The 12,904-nt window shown below is 43.0% G+C and overlaps 1 protein-coding gene across 3 annotated transcripts in view; it reads left to right on the top strand.

The window, feature by feature from the left end:
• Positions 1 to 3,725, top strand: part of EFCC1 (EF-hand and coiled-coil domain containing 1) — a 36,739-nt gene extending 33,014 nt beyond the window's left edge. For all 3 annotated transcript variants that reach the window (XM_033071672.1, XM_033071671.1, XM_033071670.1), the window contains 2 exons: positions 222 to 291; positions 1,362 to 3,725. In XM_033071672.1, the coding sequence (XP_032927563.1) occupies positions 222 to 291; positions 1,362 to 1,495 (204 nt within the window). In that variant the 3' untranslated portion in view covers positions 1,496 to 3,725. The remainder of the gene's footprint in view (positions 1 to 221; positions 292 to 1,361) is intronic.
• Positions 3,726 to 12,904: the final 9,179 nt, after the last annotated feature.

Raw genomic sequence — 12,904 nt, 5'->3', positions numbered from 1 at the left:
TTCCATGGCCATATTAAGGAGTTACACCCCCCTACAAACTGCTGTCTGAGCAGGTCTGGGATAAAATGCTTGAAAATACAGCAAATATCAAGTCTTGTGTTAATCAGGGTTCAGTGTCATTTTGGTTTCCAAGTGCAAATACCCTGCAGATAGGTTCTGTTGCATATCTGCAAACTGGTGAAGGACATACTTGTGCAATAATGTTGTTTTGTTTTTTAAAGAACATATCTAAGCGAGCCTTGGGGAAAATCCTGCTGAGCACTTTGGAATCCTGCCGTGATCCCCAGCCTGGTAAGAAAAGAAATCACATCTAGAGACCAAGAAGCATGAAAAGTGTCCTTTTGAGTCAAACACTGGGTAATACACAGATGGGTAGGAAAAGGATATTTTAAATCCTAGGGTCCAGGCTGAGGAGAAGGAGGTAGTTTGCAAGAAGCTTACCTATAGAAAATGATGCTTTCTAGTCTGTGATGCTTCAAAACTACTCCCAGGGTTCTTTTTTAGTCAAATGTTAATTAAAATGTGGCCTTTGGGAGGTAATTCAGTATCCTACAAATGTTTGTAGGGTATCATTGGTACAAGAAGTGGAAAAATGACCAAGTATGTAAGGCTGCTGTTTCTCAGGTTTGCTACCTCAGTGTGTTGTGTTTCTCTACTGCAACACAAGATTTACCCATCAGAACAGTTCTGTACAGCTGCAGAGGGAGTGGAGAAAATGGGGCAAAGACTGACTTTTGTGGGCTCCAGGACACCAATACAGAGAGAAACCACAGCTGAGCCATGGGAGAACAGAAGAGGAGGCTGTTTGGATCCACAGCACAGCGTCCAGAAGATGCTGCTAATTATCCTGCACAGAAACAGGGACTCCAAAGGATGCTGCTCAAAGTTCTCAGTTTGAAACAGCAGCACAGCTCAGCTCCCTAAAGCTCCAAGTGCTGCTCTCTGTCCATTCTGCATCATCACTGCCATACACAGCTCACCTGCTCTGCTTTCCACTGTCTGGCTGTGCACCTGGGGAGAGCTAAGCAGCTTTCCCAAGTCTTTGTAATCAAACATCTTTCTCTGACAAACCAGAGTGGATGGTTGGGTTGGCAGTGGTGCTGTGAAATAGTCTTTGTTCACACAAGTATATGGGACTGTAGTGGGCAGGGAATAAAGCAAAAGAAAAACAGAGAAGACAGTTGAACCCAGATTTATTCACATTTTTTATGGACTGGAATTCATTATTTGGTTGCAAAATATAGACATTTTATGATAACCACTTGAAAGGGCACCTATGAAGAAAAGAGCCTGATGTGATTGTGAACCTGCAACTTCCTAACTTTGTTGAGATGCTAATGTTTGCAATTTTCTTTCCCAAGGCAAAGCCCAGCTCTTTGAAGTGCTGGACACCCTTCAGCAGGAGCTGACAGCCTGTGAACTGTTGCACAAGCAGCCCATGGAGCAGGCACAGAGCCCACGGTCCCTGTCCAACCCCCTGGTGATCTCCTGCTGAGCCCAGCCAGCCCCAGGACAGCTGGAAGGAAGAAGGAAGGACATTTGTCCAGCTCAGCCACGCCTGGATTGGCCAGGAGTGAGGACCAAGGCAAGAGCACCAGCACTGGGCTGAGCATAGCCCTGCCTTCCTGGACTGCAAACCCCAGCCCTCGGTGCCCCTGGGACAGGACTTGCACCAAACTGTGCCCACCCCACTCACCTGACTCATATGTATTCACAGCCCTGCAAAACTGGGACTGGACTGGAACCAAACCAGACTGTGCCCACCACACTCACCTGAGCCACACAGATTTACAGCCCTGGGTACAGGGGCTGAGCACAGTTTGCAGCCTTTGTGGAAGCCCCACTCCAAAGCCAAGGCAGCCTGTGTTATCCCTGGATTTGTTGTCCCTTACCCTACAAGTGACAATGATAAACACACCCAGGAGTGTTTGCCAGCAGTGCAGGTTTTAAGGGCTCTGTGTTTCTCACTCATTCACCTTATTTAACTCTGAAGCTAGATGTTTTTATTGCTCTGCTGAATTTTATATTTGCAATTACAGAGATGCCTTAGGAATATACAGCAGCCTTTCCTGACAACAGTCAGATTTTACATAAAAAGTTAAATTTAAATGCTTGAAGAAGATCCAAAGCAATCTTGTTCCAGGCTCTAAGGGAAAGGGAAAAATTCACTTGCTGTTGTTCATGCAGTGCACCCATGAGTTCTCAATTTTCATTTCCCTTGATGCAGTTGCTGAGACACAAAATTAGGCCCTACATGCAGGCCAGTTAATGTAAAGAGCTGGGCCTAATCCTGGTGCCATTGAATGTTTTAATCAGCAATAAAATAATTCCTGGGGCAAAGTAAAAAAAAAAAAAAAAAAGTTTCTTCCAAAGTGTTTTTGCTGTATGATTCACCTGCCAAACAGAGGCAGAATTCCTCAAACAGCCAGCTGAATTTATGTTATTGAAAAGATGCACTGTGGATCTTTTAAGAATGTGAAATGATGTGCCTGAGATAATGCCAGTGATGAAATAAGATCATTCAACTGTACATGTAGGAATTTTTTCCCAGGAAATGGTTTTCATACAGGAATGAGATCCACAATGCAAAGTGGGCAATAAGATTTCCATTGCTTCCCATTCAGAACATGCTGTGTAGCTCACACACACCTCCATTTAAAATTGTGGCACCTTCAAGCCACACTGGGAACAAAAATTTGTATTATTTTATTTTCATTTAAAGGAGAGAAAAAAAGGTTATGCAAACAGTAAAACAAGTTCTCTTCAGTGAGTGGTGTTTTACCTCTTTTTTTTTGTGGTTTAGCAGAGGAAGATTTTAAAAATAGATATATATAGTTAATGTCCATTTTTCTTAAAGATACATTAGACAGGACATATATACATAGAATGATATTCACCCTCTAAGAAAGAAAATCGTCTCTTAATGCTAAATATATTACTAACAAGATACCAGAGCATAATATACTATTACTGAAGATATGCTGAGGTATATGCTAGTATTATATCCTACAGAAACAGCCTGAGTTGTGCCTCAGGTGAAAGTTTCAATGAGCAGAAATCAGATCCCTGCTTGGGTTCATTTGCTGAAATACACACAAAATGTCAGCTTTTGTTTTGAGCAGCTCTCTCGGACTTTCCCAGGAATATGGCACAGGTGTAAGGAGGGGAAATACCAGGAAATCATGAAATGAGCGTGATGTGTGTGTTCAGGTGGCAGGCAGGACATTCAGAAGTGGGATTCTAATGAAGGTACACACCTAGCTCTGGATCCTCATTTACTGCAGGATTCTTGCAGCATTTGGATTTAGAACAATCTGTAGCCTTTTTCCTCTTCCCACATTCCCCAAACCTGGCAGTCTATTTCTCACAGACTTTGCAATTCCTTAGATCCCCACAAACTCACTTTTAGTTTATTAGTTTTCTATTATACCCACAAACTGGCCCTAAAAGGAAACTTGGATATTTTGTCCCCTGACCTCCATCACAAAGTTCTTGGGTTTTTTCCACAAAACAAACTTTCTGCTTTAACTTCATCCTCAATGTCCTTTCCCCTCCCAATGCCCTCCTCACTTCCCATTTGGCAAATTTCTCCCTGGAATAACCTCTGAGGTGTTCACGCTTCTAGCACAAATTACGTTTTTCAAGGAAAGTTTCCTGCTCCCATTATTTTTTAGTTTATAGGAGGCATTAACTATTGGTAAATTAAAGTCCACCTAATCTGTGAAGGTGTTTAATAATTGTCCTATTTATTTATGAAGCTGTCTGTGGAGTATTTGGCAGTGAGGACTCATCGCAGATATTACTCTGAGTCAAAGAATTTTTGCAGCAGATCAGACTGGCCTTGTCCAGGCAGAGCTGCTCCAAGGGGTTCCCTTCCAACCCAAACCATCCTGTGATTCCATGAATATTCCATGAATTGTCCTGTACTGCTCCTGTGAGCACTGCTCACAGGGTGTAACTCCACCTCATCCTCACTGCAGGCATGGGCAGCCCAAATTCTTCACTTCAGGCAGCTTCACCTGGGACTCAAACCCCACAGAGTTCCTGGGGTGCACAAACTAAATTACATTCTAAATTACTGCTTTATGATTCTGCCTCAAAGAGGTGTGAGGTAACTTATCTCTGTCAAGGAGTAAACAAGGACTGCAGGATGACATTGAAAAATTATCAGTATTCAAGTGGTTTCACCCACATGCACCCTGCAAAGCAGAAAGGTCATGAGAGCTGAGGGTTTGGATATTACAGTTCGAGATAATTTCTGTACTTCAAGGTTTTATTGTTTGATAGCCTTGGTTTTGCTGATTGCTTCTCATTGATTTTTTTTTACAATTACAAGTGGAAAAATGGTCTCTAACAAATGTAAGGTCCAGTCTTCTGTGAGGAATTTTCTACCTCTTAAGGTTGCCAACAACAGATAAAGAACAACAAAAAAAAGAATACAGTAAATTCACGAATACAAGCCGCACTGAGTATAAGCCGCAACGCCGGGTGTTGGCAAACATTTTGTTTTTTGTCCATAAATAAGCCGCACCTGAGTATAAGCCGCTCTGTCGTTCACAGCGAGGACCCGCGTGCAACAAAGTTGCCAATTAGTAACAGAACCGCAGCAGGGCGGGGTTTATTGGCTCGGCTCAGGCTGTGCAGGCTCAGCCCGCTCGGGGCTGCCGACAGGGCCAGGTGGCCCAGCCCGGTGCTGCCGCTCGGCAGGGCCGCTCGTGGCCAGCCGCCACCTCTGGGCTCACTCACCCTGGCCCGGCACTGCCCCGTGGTGGCAGGCAGGGATGGAGCCCCCCCAGCTCCTGCGGAGGCGGGCAGGGACGGAGCCCCCCCGCCTCCTCCCCGAGCCGCGGCAATGGCGGCACGGGGCCCCCCGTCTCTCCCCCGGGCTGCGGCAGAGGAGGGAAGAAGAGAGCTCTCCCGCCTCTCTCCCCGCCCCCCGTGCTGCCTGCAGGGAGCCAGGCTCCACCCACGGCACAACAGAGTAACAATTTGTAACAATCACAAAATGCTGGGTTTTACTAGCAGGTGCTCTGCTGGGCACCCTGGCTGGCACTTCTGAGGTTGTAAATGTCAGAAAATTATTCATATTAGCCACTTCTGAGTATAAGCCGCATTTCCAGTGTGGGAGCAAAATTTTAGTCAAAATGGTGCGGCTTGTATTCATGAAACTACTGTACGTGGAGGCTGATACAATTTGACTTAAAATACCGTTTAGATAAAAAATGTTACTTTTAAATAAAGAACATGCAATACCCATGGGAGTATTATTTTGTTTCTGAAGTGATTGTGGGACTCAAACCCATTGCCCAGGCAGTGCCAGCCCAGCACACAGCAGCACAAGTTGCTTTTCCTGCCAGGCTCCACCAGCAGAGATCAGCTCTGGGGACAGCAGAAGTCAGAACAGCCTCTAATTGCTCATGAGCAAACATCTGTCATGCCCAGGGCTGAGACACGGCCTGACTCATCCACCAAAGGATTGATGGGCGCCAAAAAGCCTCACCAGCTATTCAGTCACTTGAAAGTTGCTCACAAATGGGCTCAGGTTTTCAATCAGTTTGGAATTAGTGTTCTCCACTAATTGTGTGGAGAGCCTCCTCAGCTCTGGACAGAAGCTACCAGGAGGGAACAGAGGTGCAGCTGGAGCTCCTTTCATACATCTGACTGGAGCCACGTGCAAATAAAACTGAACATAACCTGTAATTCAAGTCACCAAATCAGATTTAAGGAGCTGTTGACCTGAACAGCAATATATTGAGGGGAGGGAGAAAAGATACAGGAAGAATTTCAAATCCTGAAATACAAAAATATTTCAGGACATAAGAGGTGAACAAATACAAAGGTGATTCTTCTCTGCTCAGAAAACACCAAAGAACAACTGAGGCAGGAAGAATCAATTTAATTTTCACATCAATTGTTAGTGAACATTAACCTTAAGTATGAAATCAGGATGTCCAGGCCTGCAAAGGAAGTGTCTTAACAAGACACTCTCTGTAAAGGGAAGTAAGATAAATTTTTCATATTGCATTGATAGATCTGGAAATTTTCATTCTGTGGTGATAATTTTAACCACAATGAGTTGTTCTCAAGAGCTAAAGTCTGAATTTATGCTTCAGGGCTCCTAGTTTATGTGCAGGACACACTCTCCATCCCAACAGCCACAAATATCACTTTTTATAGCTATAATTTGTTTTCTTTTTTGCAACTCTACAGTTTGTTGTGTGCTTTTCTCCCAATCAGGAATAAATAGTGTCTCCAGCAACCTCCATTTCATCAAAGGAAATTGCTGCAAGTCACAGTATTTTGACCTCAACCTATATCAATATTTCATTGTTGGCACAAGTCATTCCCAAACTCCCAAGTGCTGGGCATGGCCACAATCACAAACTTTGGAAAGTACAGGAAGAGAGGAAAACAACAGGGCTGAGTCTCTAAAATAAATCATACTTGGCAACTCTGAGTCTACAGAAAAGGAGATTCTACTGACAAAAACGGCAAGAGGAAAACCTCTCTAGAATTAGTAGAAGAAATCTTCATCCCTGCATCACCAGAAACTCTGCCTTTGACAAAACATCTCTTTTAGTTCACTTAAACTCTTCCACTTCCACTGAATTGTGTGACGAAAAAAAAATCAATGTCATGAGACTCTAACCTGGTTTACAATGTAGAGGCCTTTAAACCTTGGTTTTCTTTATTCCTTTGCTCATGCAAGAAAACAGCAACTCCAAGCTGGCAAATATGTTCCCGTTTTTTACGCAAAAGGGAACCTAAAACTAAAAATTAGGAAAGCTTTTCAAATCTTACAGGACATTTGATATTGCCTTGAAATCAGAAACAGACTTAATTACAAAAATCAGCATATAAGTCCAGAAACTACTGCTACTAGAAATGGAAAGAACTAATTCCAGCAATTTGTATGAAATCTCTGGAAATTCCTTGTTGCAGATTCACTTCATTGCCACATAGATGAATAAACCACAAATAGTTTTAAAGCTGCATCTGCTGTTGAATGATAACACTATGGAGACCTGGTCATAACTCCAGCTGAAAATAAACAGCTGGAGATCTCTGAGGGACAGTGGAATTGTAGTTTAGGCTCTGGCTGACTCATAAATTGTCACACAAGCAAAGGGCAAATATAAGTCACACTTTTCTTTCTTTCTTCCCCATCACTCCTTGTCCAGCCACTGCCAAATAAAAATTTCCATTCAAGGTACAGCAGGTATGGACACAGAAATGCTGATTAATCCCTTCATGGCCCCACTATGACCATGTTACACTACAAGGATGCTAAATAAAGGCCCCCAAAAGTCTCAGAAGTATTTTACACAATTATGAAAAATGACCTTGGTGCAGAGAAATTAACCTCTGCCCACCTCAAAGCAGTGAGGTTGTGAGGGCACAGTGTGTTCATGGGCCAGGGGCTCTGGGGGCACCCCAATCCAGGGCCAGTAGAAAGCCAGGAAACCCTAAAAGTTGCCTCAGCTTGTGTGAAAAAAGATATGGCTTGCTTGCAATTAAAAAAAAAATCTGGCTTGAATAATAAAGAGGGAAGTTTTTATTTCAGTTCAGAAAGTTTAAAAAGAAAATCAAGAACAGGAAAAAATGAAAAAATCAAATTACCAGACAACAGAGGAGAGATGATGTCACCATTTCAACAGAGTTGACACTAAAAAGAATCCAGTCTGGCAAGTGAGTGTGCCCTTCCCAAGCTGTGAAATTAATCCTGCATATGGCAAGGATTGCTAAGCACATCATTATGGAAATTGGGAGCCTCCAGCAGGAGCTGGGAGTCTGAGAAATGTGGAAAACCAATGCAGTGCATGCTGGGGAGAGGAATGATCCCAGCAGAGTGACCTTTAAACAAGGGGATAGGTGGGACAGGAGGGAGGGAGGCACAGAGGAGGCACCAGGGGACACAGTGAGAGCAGGACACCCCAAAAATCCAGCCCAGCTGTGGCTCTGAGGAAGGAAAGTAAGAATTATTTACCTGTGTTAGTGGGTAGCCATTTACCAGCAATGCACGTTGATTTGAGAGGAGAGACAGACCATGGAGAGCACCCAGCAGGACAGACAAGAGCAGCCCTGATGGATTTGTGCCTTCAAGTGCACTTCATCAAGCTGCACTTTGTTTTATTGATATGAATTGCTCCAAGAGCTCTGCAGGCCAACCAGCACTCCGGGGCTGTGGTTCTCATCCAGAAGGGGAAGATTGGATTTAACTGAGGAGGGACTGAACTCTGGCCTCCCACAGCATCCTGAATTCCCTGTCCTCTACACTGCTGACCTTCTGGTTCTCTTCAGTCCTCCCCTTCGGAGCTGCTCCACTTTGCACCAATAACTGCACTTTATGGAATTAAACCCAGTGCTGCCATAGCCTGAATGAAAGTCCTGATAAATGGGGCATCCACCTCAACTTTGCATCCACCAGTTTAAATCTGCTTTTAAATAAAAGTTATCTCTATCACATCAAACTACAAATCTGAAATAATCAGATGTCTAAAATGATCTTCCTGTTGCTTCAACAATTTTAAATACTTCTACCTGTCACTCACTCAGTGCCAGTCTGGTTTAGATTTCCTCTTACCTATGGTTTACATGGGGTGCTTCAGGGTTAAAGCACAGTAAACATCCTTTAAAATACTTATCCATAAAGAAATGAAATTCGTTGAGATAGGTTTTTCCTTCTCATCAAGAATCCATACCTATAGAATTATAATGAATGCTACAATAATTTTAAAAGCTTCTAATATGAAGTATTTCCCTTTTGCAACAAAGTGCTTTAAATGCAGCCTCCCAGGAAGAACATTGACCTTCACTGCATTTAATAAATGTAAATCTCTGATAAAAGAAGTTGTATAGATTCTTATGAAGCTGAGATTTGTAGTAAAAGCTCTGTTCAACTGCAGCAGTCCTGGAACTGGAGGCAGCACAGAGATAACTGGTGCTGTATTCTGGAAAGGGGATCTCCCTGTTCCAAGTCTGGTTTTATTCATAGACATTAATCAGAAATGCCACAGAACTGGAAGGAGACGAAAAGGAAAAATAATTGTGTTCACTAGGAAACAAACTGTAACATCCAAAAGAATGGAGATGATGAGTAAAAACAAAAAGCAAAGCATGGAAGCAAAACCTCAGTCAAAGCACTCTGCTCTCACAAACATGCTTAGACCACAATGGAGGGTCCTCAGAACAGCACAAAGTGCCACTGAAGGGAGGGGAGGCAGTGGGCAACACTTAATGGGAAAGGGAATCCCAGGGATTTCTCTTTCCTCATCCTTTAGCTGAAGACACCTCATATTTCAAAACACTTCATGGGATGATTCCTCATTTTTAAAAAAAGTAAAGTAAAGCTGACAGATTTTCTGTAGCCATAAAACCTGGAGCAGCTGAAGGTGCAGAAACAGCCAAGGCACGAGGCAAACACTGGGTGAGTTCAGAGCTGCTGATGAGAGGGGACAGGGAGCTCTCCTCTCACTCTAGGCTCTGGTTTCCCTACCAGAGGCAGAGATGCTGTGCATGTCAGTGTGGAGAGAATGACACCATGAGTGGCACTGCAGGACAGCATCAAACCACCAGGAGCATCAAAACTGATCAGGAAATAAATTGTAAATAACCTCCCACCACCTCCATTAAATGTAGAAGTTTCACTGAATAGAGTCATCAACAGTGGGCTAGAGAGAATTAGATGAGGGCAAAGAGATAATTAGTTAATGCAGAAAGAGGCTTGCACCATCTTTTAATGAATGTACAATTTTCCTCAGAGGAACTGCTGCTTATTTATACCCTGCTACAAGTGACCATGTGATTAATTCAGCTGCCAGCTTGATCAAACTGACTCTCCAAATTGTTTGTATATCAGCATTCAGTGACAGAAAATAACAGGATTAGCATAGCAGCATTTTCAGCTCTTGAGATTTCATCACAGGTTACACTACATAAAGGATTTCTTTCAGAACCCAAGGCACCACTTGATCAGCTTTCATTTGCAATCTGCAGCCTTAAAGGCCAGGAGCAGGACTTGCAAAATATGAACTTGAATGGCTCAAAATATCAAGCCCATAAAAAAAATCCTACATTGCTTTGAAATGCAAATAACAGGGTTTGAGGATGCAATGCAAGAATTGGAAACTGGGGTTGGCAATAATGATACCTCACATCCTGCAGCAAACACTGCGTGATTGCAGGGCTGGAGATTGCTCAGGACTCCCCTCCCAAGCCAAGGACAGCTCTGCACTCTGACATCTCCTCCTGGGTGAAGCATTCCCAACCATCCAGCTGCTGGCAGCAGGAATTCAGCAGAATGGGACCAGATCTGTGTGCAGTGACTTTCTGGGGCTCTCCATGGGTGATCAGGAGTCTGGGCAGTTCTCCTGCAGTTCACTGTGCACAACAAACAGCTGGGCACATCTGCAAGGGTGGGCCCTTGGGTGTAAACACAGCATTAGTGGGGCAGGAGCAATGGCACTGGAGCTGCTCTCACTGGGGAGAATTAATTCATCACTGGATATATTCCCAGAGTTGACTGGTTTATTTCAAAACCCATGAAGTCATAGCTTTCTAAAGGACAGCATAAAAAGAACCATTTTATCAATTATGGACAGTGAGTGACATTCTACAGTGAGTTCCCATGGTAAACTCCTCACCTGGGCTTTCCCAATGTAGTCTTTTACATCAGACACTAATTAATATCTAAGTGATCTCTCCAAAAGCAACTGCTCAGTGTGGTCTTCTACATTTCCAACCCTTCAAGCCGAAAATAGAAGAGTTTAGCCAATTTTAGCTGATTTTTTTTGTCACCACTCCCCTTGCACCAGGACCACACCACAGCACTCGAGGTGCTGAAAAATCTCATGCATTTCACAGCCCTACCACAGATGTTGTGCAATAAATTGGTGAAGGTGCTTGAACACCTTTAGCAGGTTTGCCTGAAGAGTTAGCAGAGCACTGGAACAAGGCACAGTCATGGGTGGCTCTTTGCCACACTGGGAATTCAACAAACAATGGCCCAAACAGCTGGAACAGAGCACTGAAATAATCTGGAACTGAGGATACCACATGCAACCATTTATACCAGGAGAAGAGGGGATGATTTGGACTGTTTTCAGTGTGGTCCAAGCACTGAACTTCCATTAGCACCAATCCCAGGTATTTCCAGAGTGAATGTTGCTATTTAACTCAATATAAAAGGCAAATAGAGAGCAGGAGATCTGCTCTGACAGCTCGTTCCCAACCCTAAAAAAAACATTCCCATAAATGCACTGTTGTGTTGTGCCTGCCTGGAACACTGGACTGTATTCTTAATGACAGTGACTGTGCATAAAGAGCTAGAAAAAGACCTGCTTTTCATTTGAGCAAAGCTAGCAAGGCAGAGAGGGGCACAGAGTCTCAAGTTTGCCCAGCCCAGGGCTGTGTAAATCCATGAATATTCTCATTAACAGACTCAAAACCCTCCAAGTTCCATCAAACAGAAACAAGTGCTTTTAGCCTTCTGGTATAGACAGATCACTTAATACACACATTTTTGTACCTCGGATTTATTTGTATTTTAGAGACAATGGAAAATAATATCCTAAAAAGAACTCAGTATTTCGATATTTCAGGGAATTCTTTTGAGTTGAGGAATTATAACTCAAGGGGCGATTCGGGGGATGCTCAGCATTTGAGAACAAAATTACTTGGATGACACCTAGTGGGAAAACAAGCAATCACTGGCTGAAATTCTGAATGGGGAAAACGGCAGAGGGAGGTTCTTCATGAGAACAGGCGGGAGGAGAGAGAGAGAATTTCTTGATGAAATTGGTGAAGTACAATTTAGGAGAAGAATTTCCTAAATGACAAGACTTTATTTGCCTGTGGAATAATCTGAGGAAATGGGATTTTTGATTTGACAGAGGTAAAACTACATTTAGCAAAAACCCCATTAGGTAAAACCACAGCAGGAAAAAATAAGGACAGGAGGAAACTCTGAGTCCTCCTATGTGGAAATACTCAGAAGGCTCTGACAGCCAGTTCTGCAGAGTGAAGTAGGTAAGAGGAATATTTTGGCCTTCAGGCAACAATAGCTCCTGATTTGAGAGAAGCCACAGTTTTTCTTTAATTCATTTCTGCCAGCAATATTCCTTGATATGAGAATTAATTTTGTGATTGATTTTTTTTTATCCTTCTTCTTGCTTATTTGTAGAATTCTTTGATTACCAGTGAATCACACCCAATTACAAAGATATATTTTGGTTAGTCTGCTCTCATCAACCTATTTAAAAGTACAAAATAACAGAATTAATCAAGGTGAGAGGTTTAAAATGAGAAACTGTCCATTGCCGATATGAGTTGGGCAGTTTTTTCCCCACTGGAGATGGAAACTTTGAAGTTTGAGAAAACTTCTGCCTTTTTAGGTCAAGAATTGGTCACTGACAGCAATAAATGACTGTAACCCCTTAAAAGTGACTAGAAAAGAAAATGGCATCTTCTGCCTGAATTTGCTGCCAGCAGGTCACACGTTTGATCTGCAGATTTATCTCCAGTTTGCAGTTTTTATTCTAAACCACAAGGAAAGCAGTAATCTCCCCTCAGCCCTTTCCTCCCTGAATAATCATCACAGCCCCCAAGGTGCTCACATGAGAAGTCAAGGCTCCCAGAGAAAGCTGATCCAGAGAAAAGGAACAGAGAAAGGAAATGTTAATGCCATTGAATTGAAACAGATGAAATTGTGTTGAAGTCACCCAAAATACAGTACTGAATTTGGGTCACCCATGTTCAAAAACCATGACTCCAGCTAGAGAGAGGAGGGTTTCTGAAATGATCTGTGTACTTGGCTGCAAAGCCAGTGAAATAGCATCATACTAGTTTATAATACTGCTCATGTAAACAAAGAATACCATGTCTGTGTGAGGGGAAAGCAAAAGTA

The sequence above is a fragment of the Catharus ustulatus genome, chromosome 13 (genome assembly GCF_009819885.2).
Source record: "Catharus ustulatus isolate bCatUst1 chromosome 13, bCatUst1.pri.v2, whole genome shotgun sequence".
Classification (NCBI taxonomy): Eukaryota; Metazoa; Chordata; class Aves; order Passeriformes; family Turdidae; genus Catharus; species Catharus ustulatus.
Note: the sequence above shows the minus strand (reverse complement) of the source record. Positions and strands in the feature narration are given on the sequence as shown.